This window comes from Erpetoichthys calabaricus, chromosome 17 (assembly GCF_900747795.2).
Source record: "Erpetoichthys calabaricus chromosome 17, fErpCal1.3, whole genome shotgun sequence".
NCBI classification, from domain to species: domain Eukaryota; kingdom Metazoa; phylum Chordata; class Cladistia; order Polypteriformes; family Polypteridae; genus Erpetoichthys; species Erpetoichthys calabaricus.
Window position 1 is genome coordinate 2149598 of NC_041410.2, and position 22873 is coordinate 2172470.

Below are 22873 nucleotides of genomic sequence, written 5' to 3' on the forward strand. Positions count from 1 at the left end.
AATATATATATATATATATTGTAAGTGCCACATGGGTTGGACGGGCATCCCAACCACAATAGGGGATGGTTCCTTACCCGGACGGGAGACTACTAGTAGGGAGAAAAGCATCCCAGCCAGGGGAGAGAAAGGTGCCAAGCCCAGAAGAGATGGCCAGAGCGGATGGACTGACAGCCCATCGGAAGTAGATGATGTCACTGGGGGCTCTTTATTCCCCCAGGACGCTAGATGGCAGTGGCCCTGGATTTAGGTGCCCAGTCGGAAACCAGTAGGGCATGCTGGGAAATGTAGTCTGACTGGGGTCCATGGGTGCCAAAAGAGGACACTGCAGGGAGATGTGCTCCCTGCTATATTGGACTTCCGTAAGAACCAGAAGTACTTCCAATGGGCAGCAGCTCTGGCACCAGAAGTACTCCTGGATCTGCAAAATCAGGGACCACATTCCCTTATCCAGGCACATCGAAGCTGGGACAAAGGGAGGCAACACTCAACCTGTAGAAAGTAAGTTTAGGGTAGGGGATACCAGCATAACTGATATCCCAAATGCACGGGTTCACCCATCCTAGTATAAATATCTTTATTATCTGTTTTAAGTTGAACCCATGCCCAATAGTGTAACCTTAATTAAACAATTAACACACCCTGCATTCTCACAAGAGCTCATCTCCTCTCTCATTAAGGCCCTTAGAGGCAATGGTGTCCAATTTAGAGATCCACTGGAAGGCTCCTCCTCGTCCAACACCATAAAAACAGGTGGTCCCCAGAAGGACGTGGGCTTTTCTCATATTTATATAAAGCTTTGGTTGTTTACAAATCTATGAATTGCAATCAAATTATAATAAAGCAATGGCAAAGCTACATATTGCTAATTAAGCAGAACTTAAATATAATTAATAATGTTCATTTTAATATCTTTAGTGCCACACTCAGTGCTATGAGACAAAGTGGCTTGCATTTCATCACATTGTATGCTTTGTATTTCTCCTTCTTCATTTATTTCAGGCCTTCACATCCCTTGACGTCAGAGATTCTCACAGCGTGTCACTGCAGGCCTGATTGAGCTCTCACTCCGCACACCACAATGACACCAAAAACAGCGAAAATCACAAAGTCAGACTCACTCGGGATACTCAGGTTGAATTTGGGGGATGTGATGTGTCCAGTCCGGCAGGAGTAGCTGCTCAGGTCGTCTCTCTGGATTTCAAGCGTCTCTGAGGTTTTATTTAAATGTTCTCCATTTCTGAACCAGGAGAAGGTCATCTCGGTGAGACTGCAGTTTGATGTGCACCTCAGGGTCACCCTGTCATTTTCTTTTACTTTCTCTGCTGTTGTTTCAACCTTTAGACCTTCAGGAAGTGAAGAAACAAAGAAGCCGTTCAGTGCCCTCGCTGGTGTCATTTTATTTACATGCATTTTGTTATCATTGTTACGTCTTAACTCACTGCAGTGACTCTGCTGTGTGTGTCTGTGGACAGAAAAGGAAAAATAAAACAGAAATTCTAATCATCACTACGCCCGCAGACTGTGAGACCCCATGAGTGGGGCAGACTGGTAGAAGTGACCGTCATGACATCACAATTAATGAAATCCTACAGTCAACATGAAGGGTTTGGGGGAAATCAGCTACAACGTCCAGCATGAAGGTACCATTTATAGAGTGTCCAGTCAGCGTCCATCACTAGCAAGGGGACAAAAGTGTCAAGAAACGCCACCAGCGGTCCTCCTTCATGGGCTACACTGGACAAAGAATTTAATCACATTTATATGATTAGAAGAGCAAATGGAAACAACTGGAAGTAAAACAATGAAATAATCTGCTAAACATGTTTAGTGCAAAGTCTATCAAGAAACATGAAGTGCAACACAAGTAATAAGCCTGCAGTGGGCAGACGTCCAGCTCAGGATACACTCAGCCACAGCTCACACTCACTCACGCCAGGCCAGTTCAGAGTCAGCGATGAACCTGACATGCTGGGCGGGGGGCAACAAAATTAAAGAAAAGAACACAAAGGGGTCCAGAAAATGGAGAAGGTCCACACGGACACCAGGCCTGAATTCTGGGCCAGTAGCTGTGGGCTGTCAACTGTTAAGTGAAATCCATACACACATTCCTCATCTGTGACTGTCACGTGGACTCCTGGCACTTGTGTCCACTGATCTGTCCCCTCGATTTTAAACTTGTAGTAGCCGCTGTCCTCCCTACTCATGTTGCTGATCTTTACGTCACAAGTCGTGTTTTTGTTCTTTGAGAACTGAACTCGATGTTTGTGACGGCTGTTCACGTTTCTATGGCAAGCCAAATTAACATTTAGAGATATCTCAAAATGAATTTCGGATATCTTAAAATGTAATTTACTTTTTAAGATATCTGAAACTCGCTTTGAGATATCTTAAAATACTTTCCTTTACATTTTAAGATATCTGCAATACATTTCGGGATATCTCAAATGCATTTCAAGATATCTCAAATACAGTTTCAGATATCTCAAAATAATTGTGTCTGTATTTCAAGATATCTCAAATGAATTTTCAGATATCTTAAATTGACCTTTCATGCATTTTAAGATATCTTAAATGCATTTCAAGATATCTCAAAATCATTTCCTGTAAAACTGCCTATTATTTCAATGGGACTTCTTGTTTATTATAAGATATCTTAAAATGTATTTGAGATATCTTAAATTGTATTGTAGATATCTGAAAGTGCTATTGAGATATCTTGAAATAATTGAGTGTCCTTTTAAAGATATCTTAAAATGCATTTTAGATATCTTGAAATACATTGTTAGATATCTGAAATAGAGCAGAGACCCATTTTAAGATATCATGAAATTAATTTTAGATATCTAAAAATGTATTTCAGATATCTGAAACAACAATGAATTTCAAGATATCTTAAATGCTTTTTAAGATATCTAAATTATATTTTGAGATATCTTAAAATAACTTCCTTCTCATTTTAAGATATCCCAAATTCATTTTGAGATATCTGAAATGCATTTTCAGATATCTTAAAATGACTTCCTGCACATTTCAAGATATCTAAAATACATTTCAAGATATCTTAAAATGACTTCCTGCACATTTCAAGATATCTCAAATACATTTCATGATATCTCAAAATCACTTCCTGTGCATTTCGAGATATCTTAAATGCATTTCAAGATATCTTAAAATAGGCAGGAAGTTCCATTGAAAGTATAAGAAATTTTACAGGAAGTGATTTTAAGATATCTGAAAATGTATTTGAGATATCTTGAAATACGCAGGAAGTTATTTTAAGATATCTGAAAATGTATTTGAGATGTCTTGAAATGTGCAGAAAGCTATTTTAAGATATCTGAAAATGTATTTGAGATATCTCAAAATGCACATGAACATATTTCAAGATATCTCAAATTGCATTTAAGATATCTTGAAATGCATTTCAGATATCTGAAAATGCACAGCATATCACTTGAAGATATCTTGAAATCTGTTTGAGATATCATACAATTCTTTTTAGATATCTTAAAATAGATGTATTTTTAGATATCTATAATTCAATTTGAGATATCTAAAATGCATTTCCAGATATCATAAAATTCATTTTGAGATATCTCTAAATGTTAATTTGGCTTGCCATACGTTTCTCCCATTTGTATGATACACAGTTATTTCTTCATCTTTAACTGTCTCATTTTGTTTCGGGCCATACAGCCATATTTCATTTTCAATAGTAACACATGCTGGATGTCTGTATGTACAGCTAATCGTCACAGCTGATCCCTCAAGTGCGCAGATCGTCATCGACTCATAAGTGGCTCCCCATTCACTCAGATCTGTAAAACACCAAAGTGTATGAAATGTGAATTCTGTGATTTTTACGACAATCCCCAATGACATGACAGCTTCAGTAACGTAAGAACACTCACAAACATAGAAACACCGTCACTGCTCAGACATGTCTCATGCTGTGTCCAACTTACGGCTTAATTCACACAAATTCTCTGCAGTTCTCAGGCCTAAATGTCAGTTGGACGTTTCTCTTTCGTTCCTCGTCTCTTAATTGTGTTTACCTCACCTGTCGTTTTTCATAAGGGATTTGTTTTTTTATTGTAAATTTATTACTTGACGTCAGGAAAACTGAAAAGTTACCCAACGTCTCTTCACCGTCACTCCCCTTCTCAAGTGTGTCCCATAAGGCCTGCGTCTCGTACTCTTTCATTATTTTCGAGGCGCCTGTCCGTTTTGAAAGCGACTCTCTCTGCGTGGCTCACACGCCTTTATTCCTCCTCAAGTGTCTCACTTCCTCTTCCATCACATCGCCAACACCAAACGGACCAATCACATCAAAGCCAAACGGACCAATCAGATTGCTCTGAGAATCTGGACACACAGACCTTAGCGTTTTGAATACAGTAGATAAGGAGCCAATCCACTTATTATTATCTTTAATAATTTTTCTTTGATATTCTGCTGCAGTACCAGCCGTCACGACCAGAGCCTCTCTGTCTGTCCACCAGACCACCCACACCTCTGTGTTTTCTAAACCCACCATCCACTGGGCGGGTGTAACGGGATGTCAAATGTTCAAACTCGTCTTCTGTTATTACGTGTGGTGCTCCACTCCGTCTTCAGGAGGCGACTTTGACTGCACTGCTCACATGTAGGACTCCTCTTATGACACCTCAACGCTGCTCTGTTACCGATGGAAGGTTTTGCCTAAAATACACAAAACCTGACGTTGATGTGTCAGACAGTGAAGGGGTCACTCTGTGCAGGACACTCTGGGATTTGCACCCGCATCTCTTCTGAAAATCATTTATTGGAATCCAAATTATATGGCGGGATCAAAACCTCAAAAATAAACGTGTGGAACGTTTGTGAAGAAAGTAAAGCCCATGAAGTGTCGGCAGTGAGAATTCACTTCAGGAAAGAACAAACCAAAAACTCACCGACCACAGTCAGGGTGACAGCTGCCGCCTTGGCCGTCCCATGGATGTTGGTGGCTTCACAGTGATAAGACCCGGCATGATTTTCATCTACCATGTTGATGTGCAGTTGTTCTCCTGATCTAACATGGCTGCTGTTCTCCTTGACCCAGGTGTAGTTGCTGGGTGGGTTTGCCGAGGCTTTGCAGTTTAAAGTCACCGATGTCCCTTTCACTATACAATTGATGGGATGTCCTGTGATTTCTGTATTCATGGGGGCATCTAAAATAAAGAAGGACAAAGCAAGATTAGTGAGAAATGGAGCTGCGAGTTCTTGACATGTCAGGATTGGTGCTTTTGTCACATGTCCCCTGAGGTGGGTTACAGAGATGGTGGCTCGGTGGTCTGCCACACAGCAGCCAGGCCTCAGTTTGATGTCCCTGTTGTGTTCTCCTTTCCTCAACACTAAATGTTCCATGTAGGACTTGGCCTTCAATGGACACCTGTCTTGTTCAGACCTCAGTGCTGTGATGGGCTGCCTGCCTCCAACAAAGACACAGCAGTCGTAGAAAATGGAAGGACATCCACAGCTAAAGACAAGCAGGAGTGCCAGACGCTGATATTCTGAAAATCAGGTTAGCCATTTTAATGATCAAGTATCTGAAACTAAAAGAGAATTCAAAGAAATAAGAGAATCAGACTCCCTCAGGTATCTCGTCTCACACACTTGTGTCTTATGGATGTCAAAGCCTCTCAAATTTTATTTGTATTTTTAATTTCTTGGATTGTCTTTCTCCAGTCTTAGAGAATCTCATGACTTTCAGTTGCAGCTTTGATTGAACTTAAATCTCGACTCACACTCCACATTCAGGTGATGTGCTTGTGATGTGATGTTTCCAGTCTGACACCAGTAGCTGCCGTGGTCCTTGTAAGAGGCTTTCTGAATTACAAGCGTCTCTGAAGTTTCTTTTAAATGTTCTCCATTTCTGACCCAGGAGAAGGTCATCTCGGTGAGACTGCAGTTTGATGTGCACCTCAGGGTCACCCTGTCATTTTCTTTTACTTTCTCTGCTGTTGTTTCAACCTTTAGACCTTCAGGAAGTGAAGAAACAAAGAAGCCGTTCAGTGCCCTCCCTGGTGTCATTTTATTTACATGCATTTTGTTATCATTGTTACGTCTTAACTCACTGCAGTGACTCTGCTGTGTGTGTCTGTGGACAGAAAAGGAAAAATAAAACAGAAATTCTAATCATCACGACGCCCGCGGACTGTGAGACCCCATGAGTGGGGCAGACTGGTAGAAGTGACCGTCATGACATCACAATTAATGAAATCCTGCAGTCAACGTGAAGGGTTTGGGGGAAATCAGCTACAACGTCCAGCATGAGATGTGTTGCCATTTATAGACTGAGTGTCCAGTCAGCGTCCATCACTAGCAAGGGGACAAAAGTGTCAAGAAACACCACCAGTGGTCCTCCTTCATGGGGCTACACTGGACAAAGAATTTAATCACATTTATATGATTAGAAGAGCAAATGGAAACAACTGGAAGTAAAACAATGAAATAATCTGCTAAACATGTTTAGTGCAAAGTCTATCAAGAAACATGAAGTGCAACACAAGTAACAAGCCTGCAGTGGGCAGACGTCCACCTCAGGACACACTCAGCCACAGCTCACACTCACTCACGCCAGGCCAGTTCAGAGTCAGCGATGAACCTGACATGCTGGGCAGGGGGCAACAAAATTAGAGAAAAGAACACAAAGGGGTCCAGAAAATGGAGAAGGTCCACACGGACACCAGGCCTGAATTCTGGGCCAGCAGCTGTGCGCTGTCAATTGTTAAATGAAATCCACACACACATTCCTCACCTGTGACTGTCACGTGGACTCCTGGCAATTGTGTCCAGTGATTTGTCCCCTCGATTCTAAACTTGTAGTAGCCGCTGTCCTCTTGGCTCACGTTGCTGATCTTCACGTCACACGTCTTCTTCTTTTTGTTAGTCAGGAACTGAACTCGCTGTCTGTGACTGTTGGGTACTCTCTGCCCATTGTTAGGATACTCTGCTATTATTTGATCTTTAGTTGTCTCGTTTTCATTAGGACCAAAAAACCACATTTTCTTTGTAACATTAACATCTGCTGGATGTTTGTATGTGCAGTTAATCCTCACAGTTGACCCTCCAAGTGTGCAGATCCTCTTTGGTTTGTATTCGGCTCCCCAGTCACTCAAATCTGTAAATCACAAAAGTGAACAAAAGGTAAAGTCAGACATTCTGAGTTCAGTCCACAATGATAAGACAGAGATGAAGACGCCTCTGCTCCTCTTTATGTACCTTAATAACATTCACAAACATAAAAACCAAAGATACAAAAGGACTCACGACAGGCGGCTGACAGCCCTGACTTTACTGCTGAGTCTCCCCAGTCTGACGTTTCTCTTTCCTTCCTCGTCTCTTTGTGTTCACCTCCATTGTTCTCTAATGTAGCTCCACTAGTCCTTTCACCTTTTACAGCTGGAGTTGAGGGGCTGCTTGTGGTGGTCTTTTGTACTTTTCACTTTTTCTTTGCACAAACCAGAGCTCTAAAATCTCATCCTCCATTACAATTGTTCTTATATTCCATTTGTCATTTTTCATAACTGCTTGACTTCAGTTTAATCAGTCTGTTATTGCTGGCCATTTGCTTTTCTTTCCTTTTCATTGTGGTCTCTCCCAACATCCTCTGCCCGTCACTACAGCAGCACCAGCCCCTTGGACAGTGAAGTGACCTGAGAGCTTTGAGGGCTGACAGGCCGCTGCACTTCACTGATTCTTCTTTCCATTTTTCAGCAGTTTAAGATGAGGGTCTGGGGGGACGAGCAGGTCTGGTTAATGTCAGCCCAAGTGAGCACAACAAAAGACCACTGGTCATGGGACAGACCTCGTTCTGTGGTCTTAAATTATATCATCTTTTTGGACTTAATTGGAAATTATTTGAAAATTCATCAATATGAACAAATTGTGATGTTCAAAGAAAATGAGAATCCAATGATCCTACACATTTATCCATCAAGAACCAAACATAAAATAACTGATGTAGGAGTCTTCATCCTTCTACCTTCCATTTCAGTGCTTAGGTGTCTTCAGGCTGAACTTCCAACCAGTGGATTTTTAAACTGAGTCTGCTGCACTTCTGGCCGGTTTTGGTTCATCTTTTTTTGTAGAAGATGAGTTTGTACCCAGGAACACTAAAGTGAATTCTAAATATTATAAAGGCTTATTAGGAAATTATGTGAAAAATGGATAAACGCTGTCATCCTCCATCGTGACAAGGCTCCGTCTCATGGCTTAGTGCTGCTGCCCTTCAGCTTCTTTCCAGTCTGCACATTTTCCCTCATCCCTTTGGCTTTTTGTTGTTTTCTTCCCACAGCACAAAGATGTCTGTGTGTGTGTGTGTGTGTGAGGTGAGTGAGTGTGCGTCTAAGATGAGCTGGCGTCTGAGTGTGTGCGAGGGAGTGTGTGTGTTGTCACATGTGCACGTCAGAGGATCTCCTCATAGGCTCGACTGAGGTTTGTGATGACCTGCTGGGGCGAGAGGGGGCGCTGTCGCTGGCATTCGCTTCTCCTTCTGAGAAACCCCCAGTGATGACACTTAGCCCCGCCCCTTCTGGTTTGTGCAGTACAAGTGGAGGTGGCATTTGCACTAAGAGTGATCCAACAGATGGCGCTCCACTGATGATCCTTATTATGGATGAATTGTGTTGTTTTGCACGAGAGGTGTGATTTTTCTTTTCATTGCTGTCCTTAAACAGGAAGACTTGGTTGGTGTCCCAACTTTTGTGCAGCTGGCCACGGTGTGCAGGTGAGTGACTGGACAGTTCTGACAGGATTTTCTCTTTTTAACTTAATAATAAAGTTTAGTGGGCTTAGAGGAATTTCAAAGGTTTCTTAATCTTTCTTCTGTCCGTTCCTTGACTGTAACTGCAATTTGATTCAATTTTAATTTTTGCAATTTCAGATGGTTTTACAGACAGACCGCGATAGAGCATTCAAAACACACAACAAATAACAGACCCATCAAACATGAACTTATTAGAAATATGAAAAATGTGCTGCAGCCATAAAAATAATACTTAGAATATCAGATTCTGCAAATAACGCATGAAACGTGAAGCCAGCCTTTAGAATTGACTAATGATTGATAGAAATTCAAGACCTCTAAAGGAGACGATCCATAAGAAAAGTCGAATTAGGGGAACATGTCAGCTTTTGGCTTCCTTTAGGTTTGACTCGTTACTCTGGTTTGGTTTTTCTGAGGAGATGTTTTTCTGAACGTCAGGCACCAGTAACTACTTTTACAATCCTCTTCTTAAATTCTTAACAGAAATGGTCAGACACCTCAGCCACACTCCAAATTAAAGCCTGTCTGAATGAACTGCCATTCTGTCCAATCCAAACTTGACAGCAACATCCTGCTAGGCCTCCACAGTCCCTCAAGAACCTCTTGTTGATCTGAATGAACGTAGTCGAATGTAACTGAAAAATGTAACTGAATGTCATTGAAATAGCTTCAAGTAATAAACTGAGATTGAGATGAATGAGTCACGGCCTACGGAGCTGGAGTAGTGAACACTGTCGTTTACCTGTAAGACGCCGTAGCGGTCGTAAGTCGAATTTTCAGAACAGCAGCTACCTGTACTACTAAACAAGTCTGACTTGGCACATGCAGGAGTCCATTAGAAAATGGCAGCACCTTCTATTAAAGTTCAATGTAAGCAAACAGCTTAAGCTCCCCTAATGACCTCCTGTTACTGAGGAGAGACCCCACTACTGGAACTCTGAGTGGTGTTATGACCTGAGGACAAAGACAAACTGTAAATGAAATGGAGTTTAGTGAAGCTGTGCACACTCCAGCATTAAAGAGGAAAACTGAAGTACATACACAAGAGCACATGTCAGAGTGGAGGACGGACACTTTCTGCTATAATAATAATAATAATCTTCTTCTTTTATCAGATGTTCCCTTTAGGGGTAACCACAGCAGGTCATCTTTTTCCATATGATATGATAATAATAATAATAATAATCCATCCATTATCCAACCTGCTTTATCCTAACTACAGGGTCACGGGGGGTCTGTTGGAGCCAATCCCAGCCAACACAGGAAGCAAGGTAGGAAACAAACCCTGGGCAGGGCGCCAGCCCACCACAGTGCACACACACACACACCTAGCAACAATTTAGGATCACCAATGCACCTAACCTGCATGTCTTTGGACTGTGGGAGGAAACCGGAGTACCGGGTGGAAACCCACACAGACACGGGGAGAACATGCAAACTCCACGCAGGGAGGACCTGGGAAGCGAACCCGCGTCTCCTAACTGTGAGGCAGCAGCACTACCACTGCGCCACCGTGCCGCCCAGTAACAATAATAATATTTTTTATTTTGCTAGTAAAAAGAGAGCCTTGCATCACAGTGGACATCAGCAGGAGCCCTGAACAGCAGAACATAAAGCCCACTCTCTTTCCATGCTTGCCAGTGTAGCCTCTCTGTGCTGCATGGACCACTGAGGTCAAAGCGTCATCTACTGGCCCTGAGATAACAGGAATGACAGCAACTGGACAAAGGCGAAGTGCCATTACAGATCTGGACGTGCTGCTCTGAGGTCAATGGTGGTTGTCCTCTCGTCGTCAGCGTTGACGCCCGTGTGGTGTTAGCACTTTGTATTTAATAAGTGGTGTTCATATCAACAGGAAATGCTGTATATACCTGAAGGGCACATCTTTAGACTTTGTGACTTGTGAGGTTTGTAAACTGAACAGGAAGAATGAAGCATGTGAGACTGAGAGCTCACCATCCATGGTGACTACAGCAGGAACTGGTCTGACCACATCACTTACATCTAAGATACCAATAAGACCACAAACACATAAATAGAAGCTCACAGACTCAAAGTCTGAGAGAAAGAAGCTCAGGCACTGAAGATCTTATAAATGACAGCTAAAAGATCACCTGCCCTACCAGACAAATCAATCTTGTAAATGTATTTGGGTGCAATTCCTGAATGCCACTTCCAAAGATGTTTGTAGGCTTATAGGGTCCTTATTGTCAAAGAAGCCACTGAAATTCTTACTTGCATGAGGTACTCGACATGCCACTCGTCACCAGTCTCTGATGGCATCATCAGTGGGTGTAACTTCTGTCCTCTTTTAATTAAATTGAAACTAGCATGGCAAGTTTTTGGTGTGGTGAATACGTTGACATCACAAGAGCACTGATTCCAGGTAGTGAGAGGCGTTAGACTAACAAGTTTTAATTCTCTAAACAACATTAAAAGGGGAAATTGAACTCCTGAGATTGAGCTAAAAGAGAAGGATGTTCTGTGTGTCATCCATGCTTTTATCTACCACTTGACTTGATGTGTTATCAATACAGAATATCAATATGTCTCCTGAATGGAGCACATCTGAGGTACTTTGTGAAAGAGCAGTATGATGCCCCCATCAGTACACTGAAGGGGCTTAAGTTGTTGTGTGGGACTGAGGCCTTTACCTTTTATTATCATCTTCATCATCATCATCGTCATCATCATCATCATCATCACTGTTCATCTACTTATGCTAGTAAGGCCAGTGGTGAGCGCTTGTTAAGATGGGCTGACCAGGCCTCCTCAGTCCCACCAATGTCTTCCCACTCAAAGACCAGACAAATGGAAGTTGATTAACACAAGCAAGGAAGAACTTTTCTTCACCTGCGGAGGTGACACTAATGACCCAATGAACATAGAATATCTTCAGTTTGTCCTTAGTTTGTCCCCCATGTCTTTTCTCATATGCAATACCAAGAGAAATTTGGAAACTTTCAACTTTACTTTACTTGCAGGGAACAAGACATTACCTTCTGAAACGGACCTTCATTGTGTGCTGGAGATCATAGTCTGATTCGGCCAAACTGCAACCAAGAGTAAACCTTAGGATCCCATCCCTTAGATTCTTCAGGTGCAAACACCTGAGCTGAGGAGCTGATAACCTTGAAGAACATCAGTTCTATAAATGAGGTGGTCTCATCTCTCTTGTAACACAAATATGGCTGACCACTGAGCTCAGTGTCACACACAGCTGACCTCCTGCCCGCACTTCCCTTTTTAATTTCTAAAATGGTTGCTGGGTGTTAAAAGCTCTTTTTGCACATTACTGAGCCTGAACCCTTGATAAACTGTTAGAACATTTCAAAGAGCTCGCTGGTGGAGACAAACGACTGTCAGAGAGACGTGCAAACCGTCTGAGGAGCAGAGCGGAGCACACAAACCTCAACTTCATTTGTGAACTTCAAAACTACCAGAAAGACAGAAGGAGACAAAACAGTCCTGGTGGCCAGAGACATGTGGACAGTTCAATAAGGCCACGGGACAAGTTGGCACCAACTGGGGGGCATCCTGATGTCAGTCAAATAGCTGAGAGGGGGGCTCAGAAAAAGGAGAAAAGTACAGAAATACAAGAGTTATAAAAATAGAAAGGGATGAGTGTAAAACTACAGGAAGAGTAGAAACCACAAACCGTCTGCCATTACATTCAGCCATAAGAATAAACAGCATTTTAAAATCAAGTGAAGGTCTTCTGATCTTACCAGCTACATGGGGAACAGCAGCCAAAAACAGCCAGAGGAGCATGTTGTGTGGTGACCCTAAGATAAAAACAGAAAACGAGGAACCTCAGATGAGTTTAGAAGAGCAGCCATATTAAAACTCGACAGGTATGGAGGATGAGGTTCTCTGTCCACGGGACAAACAGGAGGAGAGCACCTGGGAGGTCACAGTGGTAACCAGTGTGCCACCATAACTCCCAGATTTATCTACTTTATAAGTTATTACTCCTCTCTAAATTCTATGAAGAGCTCAAATTAGTCCCCCATTTCTGATTATTAATGATTTTTTAAGTTAACATTTTTCCATCTGTCTGTCCATCATACAATCCTGCTTATCCAGAGCAGGGTCACCGGGACACTGGAGCCCAACAAGCATCGAGTGCAAAGCTGGACTGGGGCACCAGTCCTTCACAGCTTAACATTTTAATTCTTTTCATTTTTTCAGCATGAGTTTAACATTTAAAATTTGAAGTTCATTACATTCACCTGATAGAAATGAGATTTAAAAATCCACATTACCTTCTTCTCCGAGTTTTACAATTCCGTACGCCGGATGTGTGCAGATCTTCTCAAACAGCAGTCCAAGTCTGAAGGCTCTCCAAGTGACTGACGTTCTTTGAAGAAGGCGTCTATGAGGAGGGGCAAGTGACATTTTTAGATGTACTTCTCATGACTTCCGCTCAATGACACCAAAAATAGTAAGAGGTGACACTGTTCACTTTGGTGCAGACCAGCAGTTCTGTTCATGGAGGGCAGTTTGGTGCAGGCTGTGGCCTCAGATCTTGGGCTCTTCAGTCTCCTCATATCTTTGTTGGTTTTCTCCTGCGTTTGTTACTTTTCCGTTTCCATTTCAAAGACTTTGCCCAAGTGTGGATGTGTGTTTGTGTGATTAGCACCAGAAGCAACTGAAAAAGATGGTGGGATTGCAACATGAATAGTGTCATACACACAGGCACGCATGGGAGGCAGCTTAAGGGTCTAAATGGGAGCAATTCCACACCAGTCCAGGGGGTGGCAGAGTTTGCTTACTCTTTTTCTCACTTTCCTGCAGACCGTTCATGGGAAATTCCACCGGGCCCCGATGATGTAACTTCCGGTTCTGGCCCCTTGGATGACGTCACTTCCAGTATAGAAGCCATAGAAGAAGAGCCTCCCAGTTCCAGCACCTTTGATGACGTCATGTCCGGTTCCAAGCCCATGGAAGAGAACCCTTCCACTTCCGCCCTTAATGATGTCATTTCCCTTTCTGGCCTTTAAATCCACCATGTTCAACTATCTCATAAGTTCCATCTTGGACTCTGCTCTGTGCACATCAGAGTTATAAATGTATCCATTTGCAGACAGGGATTATTATACAGGTGGCTGCCCCAAACCTTTTTATGACTCTTGTCTCTGTTTTTTGTGACAATAGCTAAATAAATGAATGAATGACTGGTCCCAGTAAGAGTGCGCCCTTTTGTGTTTACTCCGTCCCTTCCACTGATGTTCTTTGCTTGTTGCCTGATTCCAATGGCGGTAAGAACTGAAATTGTCAGGTCAAAAACCAGCAGTAAACCTAAAGTTATGTGGTGCCTGTTATGCGTCAGCATGAATTTATCTCTATTTTATTTATATTGTTGTTTTTCTTAATTGTTTTTCATGTCTTTATGTTAATTCCATTGTTTTCATTTGTAATTCTAGAATTATTTTCTGTGCTGTAAAATGTTCTGTTGTTCCTTGTTCTTTGTGGGTGGAGCCCCAGGAGGCGGGGCCACCCTGACATCAGCACTCCTGAGCCCTCCCTCTTGCCATATAAGTGAGCTGAGAAGGCTCAGGAGCAGGAGGTCAGTCATTAACTGTGGTGGATCGGATTATTGCGGTTTATTGTTAATGGATTTTGTCGTTTCCTGCTGATCCTCTCACTGTCTTAAGGATTCTGATATTTGAATATCGTTTTGGAACGTGTTTGCTTAGGATTGACTTTCAGGTAACTCCTTGTGCCTCTGTTTACCCTGTTTAGCTTTTCTTTGTATTTTTCCACTTTCGTTAAACCAATCCTTAATTTATAAAGATTCCTCTTTGCCCTTGGGATGCACAATCCAGAGTTTTACGGTTATCCTCCTCTGTGTGGGGTTTTGATTTATTTTGTGTTATTTTGCCAGCTCCCCATTTTCAGGCCTGTTCCTACTAAAGCCAGCTGGTAGTCTTTGGGTCCTGGCTGAGTTTGGGTGGACCTGTGCTGGGCTGCCTTATGTGTAGTTTTAGGAGGCCTTGCCCCCCATTTTGCCTTGGTAAAGACCCTGCTTTATAAATGTCATACTTTGCTGGCACTCGCTTGCATTTGTGTCCTAGATCTTGTGTTGTCGTGACATTGTCACCGTGGCCATCATGCTGATGCTCATTATTATGCTTAGTTTCAGGTACCACAGCCAGTTGAGAGTAATTTTTATATTTTCTTTTTGTTTCTATTTTTGCTTTGCTGTTGCTCTACTGCAGTTTTAATAATTTGTTCATGTGAAATTAAAGGACTTTCTCCACAAGACTTTAGCAGAGTAATTTCTGCACTGATTATGTTTCTGTGTGTTCTTCATGTTTTTGTGTTTGCACCCTTCATGTAATTTTTCAGCACTGTAAGTATTTCATTTTGCTCTTTAGGAGCTAGTTTACAAGAGGCTGGTGCCCACGTCAGGTAGGGTTAAGCAAAGCTTTGGATGAGGAGGCTGTGTTGTGGTGTGTGTCTTAGCAGGCTGTTTCTGGGGGGAATTTGTTTGTGTTTTAGGTTTTGTGACGCCTATGAGGTGATTTCGATTTAGTGGTGCAGCGTGAGTACCACATCAGCTGGGGTTGGTACTGCAGAAAAAGGAGGAGAGGGGCTATGAAAGGAACAACATAAAAGAGAAAGAACTTTTAGAAGAAGGCAAGTGAGAGATGAGAATGGAACAGGGTGGGCTAAGCTTTTGTAGTTTACCGTAGAGTTGAGAGAGAGCAAGACGTGATCCAGCTGAGACGAGAAGTTTGGAACTGCTGAGCAACAAGTGAAGTAGCAGTGCAGGCTGGCGAGTTGAAGGCGATGTCGGGAGAGATGCCTACCTGTGGAGCTGTGTGTGAAGCTAAGAGAAGCTGCTCTCTCTGCAGGGTTTGGCACAACTGTGGCCATGGGCACATTGCTAGGGGTCTGAGCCGAGGTCCCAGGTGGATTGTAAACTTAGTGTGACACTCAGGTTCAGGGTCCGGGAGGACTGGATGTTTCCTTGTTTTTTTTGTTTTTTACACGCTGATTTTAATGGATCTCTCTTGAAAGTGACTAACTGTTTTATTTGTCTGTTGTGCTTTTAATGAAATCATTTGAACTTTTATTTGTTCTTCAAAAGACACTGATTTTATGAAGCACTGCAGGTACTTTATTTCTTTCTGATCAGAAATACTTTGTTCTCGCTTGCTGCTGGTCCATTCTTGGTCAACAGTCTACTGGATGCCCTGCCAAAGGTAATGCCATAGGAAGCTGGCATTGGGCATCACAGATACCTTATGAGCTTCCTTGGTTTGTTATAATGGAGCAGCACACAACACAGAAACTTGGTGTGAGGCCTGCGAAATGTTATGTTATAACTAGGGTTCCTCTGCAGCATGTATTTAAGTTTCTTTTTTTCTGTCTTTTTCACTATTTTTTTAGTATTGTTCATTTGTTCATCAACTTCATGATCATCTCAAACTGAACAATCTGTTTGAAAAGTTTCAGTCTGGTTTTTGCCCTGACCATAGCACCGAAACAGCCCTGGTCAGGGTCACCAATGATCTTCTGATGACGGCAGATACTGGTTCACCTTCACTACTTATCCTCCTTGACCTGACAGCTGCTTTTGACACAATAGACCATAACATCCTTCTTCATCGCCTGCAATACACTATTGGACTCTCAGGAAATGTTCTAAATTGGTTTACATCATACCTGACTGGCAGAACTGAGCATGTCGCCCTTGGCAGCGCAAAGTCCCACACCCACAACGTCACCTGTGGTGTTCCACAGGGCTCTGTGCTGGGCCCTATCCTTTTTACTATCTACATGCTCCCCCTTGGAACTGTCATTGGCAGACATGGTTTATCGTTCCATTGCTATGCCGATGACACTCAGCTTTACCTCAGGACTACTCCCACCTCCTCTACTGCTCCTCTGCCAACATCTACATTGACTACCTGCCTGGAGGAGATAGAGGCATGGATGAGGCTCAATTTTCTTCAGTTGAATAGATCCAAAACAGAAGCCATCTTAGTTGGTACATCACATCATCTTCGCTCTTCTACCATCACCAGTATTACTTTCTCTGGCCAAAATATTCCTCTTTCCACATCTGTTACTAATTTGGGTGTTAGAATGGACTCCCAACTTACTTTTGACACCCACATCAAATATCTCTGTAAGTCATCTTTTTACCATCTCAAGAACATCGCCAAACTCCGTCCATTACTCACCCTGGCAGATGCAGAGAAGCTCGTCCATGCCTTTGTCTCTTCCAGGCTGGATTACTGTAATGCGCTCCTCATCGGGATTCCTGGCAAGAGTATCCAGAGACTCCAGTATATTCAGAACAGCGCTGCCAGGATCCTGATGAGGGTGCGAAAGTATGATCACATCACCCCAATCCTGAAAACCCTTCACTGGCTCCCTGTTTCATTCAGAATAGAGTACAAGGTCTCCCTTCTTACCCATCAGTGCATTTATGGACATGCCCCTCTTTATCTACAGGAACTCCTTACCCCTCATAACTCCTTACGTTCCCTCCGCTCTGTACTCACTAACACTCTTCAAGTCCCCAGAACTAAGCTCAGCAGCATGGGTGACAGGGCGTTTTCATCGGTGGCGCCGAGGCTGTGGAACGCCCTCCCTGATTACCTGAGAGCCCCACAGTCGACTGAGGCCTTTAGGCGAAACCTAAAAACTCATCTTTTTAGAAAGTCATTTTGTTAAAGTATTTTATAGATTCTTCTGTTTTTTTATTTATTATTCTATTTTTACTCTGTAGCACTTTAGGATTGCTAAAATATAAAGTGCAATATAAATAAAATTTATTATTATTATTATTATTGTTTCTGTCAGTATTGCTCTGTCCAGTTGTTCTTTTGTAGAAATGTTTTGTGTCTTATTATTTTTGAGACTATTTATTTACTGTCATTTTGAATGTCATTATGTTCCCGCTGTGTTGGAGGTGGAGCCCCAAGAGGAGGGGCCACACTGTCCATCACTGATAGGGACCGCCCCAAACCCATAAAAGAAGGCGGGGCAGTGCATCCGCTCTGGTGAACTTCAGTCATATTATTATAAGTTTTGCATTTCCTTTGATTATGACTGCTAGTCTGAACTTTTTCTGGGTCTTGGATTCTACTTTTGGATTGTGTTTTTGGGATATTGTTGCTTAGAATTTCCTTTTGACAACTCCTTTTGCACTTTTGAGCCTTTACTTGTATGTTCATACTTTTTCCATGTATCCTCTTTTATACATTTCTTGTGGGACTTCGCTCATTACCTGTCAGAGATTTAATCCTATATTTAAGTGTCTACATGTGGAAGTGTGAGTGTTTGTGTGTGTCTGTCCGACCCGGAAGTGCGAGGGTACAACATGAAGCTCAAAGATTTCGACTCTGTCGCCAAATTTAAACTGCAGAGGAAAGACTCGCTTAGCAGCTAAAACACAAGAAGGTGAGCACATCGGCAAAACAAAACCGCTAAGGAAAGAGAACCTCACTTAGCCGCTAATACACAACTGATGCAAGCGATTGATTGATTGACTTAAGTGCCAGAGGAGCCCGGGCTTTTTACAGCAGGGGCTTACACAGCTAGTAGTAAATAATGACACATTTTATTTATATAACGCTTTTCCCTTCCCCTTCTGGTGAGACATATGTCGAGATCTTCTGGAACTTTCCGGGAGTGAGCCTTACCTGGACAGGCTAGTATGAAGTCCTATTTTGACTCTCTTTGGCAGGCCGCACACCTCTTTGTCGTTCTTGTACTGTATGTGTGTGAATTATAACAGGAAAACACCCATAAACCGGCCAGGGCCTTCTCTGTTGTGCACAGAAAATGGCTTCACGTCTGGTGACACTTCTTAAATAATTCTGCTGTAAATTCAATTCCACATACTGTGTGCAGCTCAGAAGATTATTAAGATTGATGAGCTGTAGACATTAAAGGGGATTCCAGTCACGATGGAGGTCATTTCACAGAAACAATTCTCTGATCACATAAACATGCAAACATAAAGATAATACGATATCAAAATAATGCAATTCAAGGATATGTTTGTACCTGTAAGAGCCAACCTTAGAAAGTTAAAGTTTTGAGTTAAACTCATATTAATGTTTGCTTAATTTGAATAGAATATAAATTTCTTTCATAGTCATAACTTATGATATAATCTTTCCCCCCTATAAGTTAGCAAGAGATAGAACCTTCTTACTGTAACTGAGAAACTGTGTGATAATAAGCTCAGTTGTGTTTAGAGCAGGTCCCAGTAAAGAGGGACTTGATAAACCCATTTTAAGTTTAGAAATGGGATAAGCACACAGTTTTCTGACCGTTTTGAAACGGTTCAGAAATTATAAGTGATTAGTAACGATTTAAGATATAACAAGATTAAGCTTTGAACTGAATTTTTTCTTATTATAAATTTTTCCTTTTTTTGCTATTTTAATTTTCTTTTTTGTGTGAACTGTTTTACTTTAAAATTTAACTAAACTTTAAAAAACGAAGATATTTTGTCTATGGAATCATTTCTGCGCATCAGGCCTTTGTTGAATCGCATTTTTTTGAGTTACAGCTGCAGAATTTTGGAAACTTTGGGAAAACGCAGCTACAGTACCTATGCAAGAATATTTTGGAATTACATTTTTAGAATGATATGTTCAAAACTTTCTAGAATGGTCTGAAATTTGATTGCGGTTTGTATAAATATGAAATGAACTGATAGATAATACGTTGTGGACGCTAGGGGTCGCTGTTGCCCCGCTAAACCCACCAGACAGACGTCCAGGACACACGTTTAAAAGCCCCAAGGATAATTTCTTTAATATTCTTAAATAAAGTGCACAAAGCACTGCACACTCCACAATTCTCAAATCAATAATAATCAATAACAATAATCAATCCTCCACTCCTCCCAGCAGCTCCATCACTCAACCTCCCAACTCCCAGAGTCCTGTTATAGTCCATGACCCAGAAGTATTTCTTCTTCAGGTCAAACGCCACATCTTCCTTCTTCAAGTATCCCGGAAGTACTGCGGCTTCCGTCCTCGTGACTCCAAAGTACTTCCGGGTTGTTGTACCAGTAACAGTCCTCAGGTTCTTGGTGAGCTCCCCCTGGAGGCACCCACGGCATCCAACAAGGCTGATGAAACGGACTCCATGTCCCATGATGCCCTGAGGGAATCTGGGGAACCATTTCCGTCCAGGGAAGCTGCCATCTAGTGTCCTGGGGGATGCAGTGCCCTGAAAAGGCTACTTTTCCCTCCTTTTCTCTGTTGAGGGACGTCCCGGCCAGACTGAAATGCCGGCCGTCCATCACAACATTCATATTTGTTATTTATATATTTCTTAGTGAGGTGAATTAAAAAAAAAATCTTATCAATGTTAAAAAAATAAAAAGAAGTATGAATTAAACGAAAATGACAGATTATGGAAGGTCTTCATAGTAAATAAAATAATCACTACTGTATCACCTTATTTTAAAAAGTTATAACACTAAAGAGTCTGATGGAGTCGTCGGTTAACTACGAGCAAATGGGACGGAGGAGGAGGAGGTGCTGAAAACTGTAGAGGGGTACATTTATTATAAAATACTTCAAAAACACAAAGCATCCCGTTTCCGCTTCAGTGTAAATAAATGCAAGTGATGATGTAACAAAGGCTAATTGTTGTCAGGTTAATTCTTGTAATTAAACAGCACATTACTTACTCCAGATCTACAATTATGAGCAGTCTTTGGATTTTGTGAGATGGTTTTGCTGTGAAGCTCGCAGTATGGAGGTGAAAAGATCAAAATCACATGAATTAATGGTGAGACGCAGACTATCGATCACAGTAGCTACAAAGGACAAAGAATTGTGGGAAATCGAGGTGTAAAGCCCCGCCCATTGACCCGCACAAATTAAAATACATTTGCATGTTGAGAACTTAAAGTGACAATGCAATGAGCAGCAGGTGGCGCCAGAGCTTATTTGCGTTTTACTTTTCACGTTTGCAGCTTCACTGCTCTATGAAATTGCAGATGGTGTTCTTTCATTTTATTTTTAATTTTTGCAGCAGTAGTCTTTTAAAAATAAATAACAAAGGAGAGATTGTGTTTTCATTTTATAAGTTTAATTTTTATTTCCTTTTTTTGCAGAAAGCACCTCCCATATTTAAAGTTCCTCACAACTGCACTCTTTTTGATTTTGTACTCTGGTGATTCTGTCACTGCGCTCGTTTTGTATTCACAGTTTTATCCACTATTTATTGTTCTTGTTGTTTTTGTCCAGGTGTTCCAGTGGATTTTCTCCGAGTCGTATTTACAGCTGGTCGGTCACGGCCGTGTTTGTTTGTCTTCATGTGTGCACCTCACTGACCGAGTAAAGTATTCCTTATACTGTACATGTCTGCACTTGGCGAGGAAACTCGATTCTGGTTCTTTGGTGTTATTTTGGAGAGCCTCAGTGAGGCTCGCCGGCCTGTTCTTGTCACACGTCTTCTAATGCGATCCGTTACTTGACTTAGAGAATTCTGTCGAAGTCGATTTTATGGACATCGTTCACAATCTTCAGTTGTGTGCTCAGACTAAAGAGCTTCAACTCAGCTCCATTGTCAGAGTGTTCTTGACGGGGTGCTGGCAGAACTTCACAGGTGAGATGCAAAGCACTCGCTTTACAAATTTCATGAAGGACACACAGCTGTGAGTCTCTTGGGTACTCGACGAGGAAACAGAAAGAAAAGTGCGGCCTTATAAAGAGGCCAAGATGAAAACCAAAGAGGCCAAAGAACTGAGAGCAAGTCAAAAATGAAAGTGATAGAAACCCGACTGCCTAAAGCTCAGTACTTGAAAAGAAAACCACAAACCACAAGCAACTGGCTTACCACACAGGAAAACCTACGGGGGTCTGTCTGGACCACATCACACACCCCAGTGTTTACAGTGGTGAGCAAAAGTATTTGATTACCGTTGAAAGTCACCCTCATCTTCTGCATGAGAACAGATGTGCACACATATTCATCCATTCAGTATTTAGATGTGAACTCTTGTGCTGTAATGGAATGCATATAGTAATAAAATGTATTTCCTTTGTCATTCCAACAGATGGTGCATCACAAACATTTGTAGTAATAAAATGCGTTACTACAAATGTCTGTAATGCTCCACCTGTTGGAATGACAAATGCAATGCATATATCTCTGTTATATGCCATTGGGTGTGGGGATTTGTAAAGGCAGTGTTAATGTTTGTAGCAGGGCTACTGTATAAGAACTGCATCTCCCAGCAGTCCTTGCTGGGGCTGCTGGGGTCAAAGGTGGCCACAGGTAGTTAAAAGGAGGGCAGAGGGCAAAAAGAGGGGGGAAAAAAGTTTGTTTTGTTTGGTGCGGTGTGTGTTGCGTTTATCTGTCGTTGCTGCCTGCTGTTATTGGAACTTTAATTAATCATTGTGTCCTGGACTGTATTCGTTCATTGGGGTCTGGATCGTCTGTCTACCTGTGCACTGAGAACTGTGTTGGATTCATTGGTTTTCCGGAAGAGTGGAGCGCTCCTGAATCAACCATCTGATTTCATCCTCATCATCAGTAACTACCGGTAGGACTGTATTTTTCCTTCACCCTTTCAACATACAGATCGCTGGACTTAACTTGGTCACTTTTCATCTTCATCCGGTTTGGTTTTTATGGACTTTGCTGTGTGGTGTTTGTGTTTATATGTAATATCGCCGAAGGGGTCAGGAGTGGTATTACTGTTTTCATTAATTATGTTTGGGTCATTATATTTGTAATTGTTTGCCTTTCCCAGTGTGCTTTATTGTCTCTGTTGTGAGTGTGTGTGGGTCGATCCAAGGCTGGGGACGTTCCTGGAATCTCTTCTATTAAAATAAATAAATCACCGTCATCTTTGACAGTGTGAATCTTAGCAGCCCCTGACCGCTACATGTTTGTGATGTGCCATTTTTCAAAACGATAACTACAATGTATTTTATTACAATAAATGTTTGTGATGTGCCATCGGTTGGAATGACAAATGCATAGCAACCACACAGATACAAAGACATACAGACACTTATCCTTTTATTAAGGTAGATTCCATTGGATCATAAAAAACAGAATGCAACGCAAATAAAGGAGCAA

At 41.9% G+C, this 22873-nt stretch overlaps 1 protein-coding gene across 1 annotated transcript; it reads right to left on the reverse strand.

The window, feature by feature from the left end:
• Positions 1–1438: 1438 nt before the first annotated feature.
• LOC127526178 (low affinity immunoglobulin gamma Fc region receptor III-A-like) lies at positions 1439–13192 on the reverse strand. The gene is made up of 7 exons (XM_051920773.1): positions 13060–13192; positions 12523–12579; positions 6785–7147; positions 5772–6005; positions 4938–5195; positions 3628–3821; positions 1439–1465 (listed from the first exon to the last, which is right to left on the reverse strand). The coding sequence occupies exons 1-7, from the start codon at positions 13190–13192 to the stop codon at positions 1439–1441; spliced, it is 1266 nt and encodes a 421-aa protein (XP_051776733.1).
• Between the last annotated feature and the right edge of the window lie 9681 nt (positions 13193–22873).

What these genes read in the sequence shown, in the direction of transcription:
- LOC127526178 (XM_051920773.1), bottom strand. Translation starts at nt 13,192, where the DNA reads ATGTCACTTGCCCCTCCTCATAGACGCCTTCTTCAAAGAACGTCAGTC. An exon ending in TGTAAAACTCGGAGAAGAAG is followed by an intron (nt 12,580 to 13,059) that starts GTAATGTGGATT and finishes TTTTTATCTTAG; the next exon opens with GGTCACCACACAACATGCTC. An exon ending in TGTCACCCTGACTGTGGTCG is followed by an intron (nt 3,822 to 4,937) that starts GTGAGTTTTTGG and finishes GGTGTTTTACAG; the next exon opens with ATCTGAGTGAATGGGGAGCC.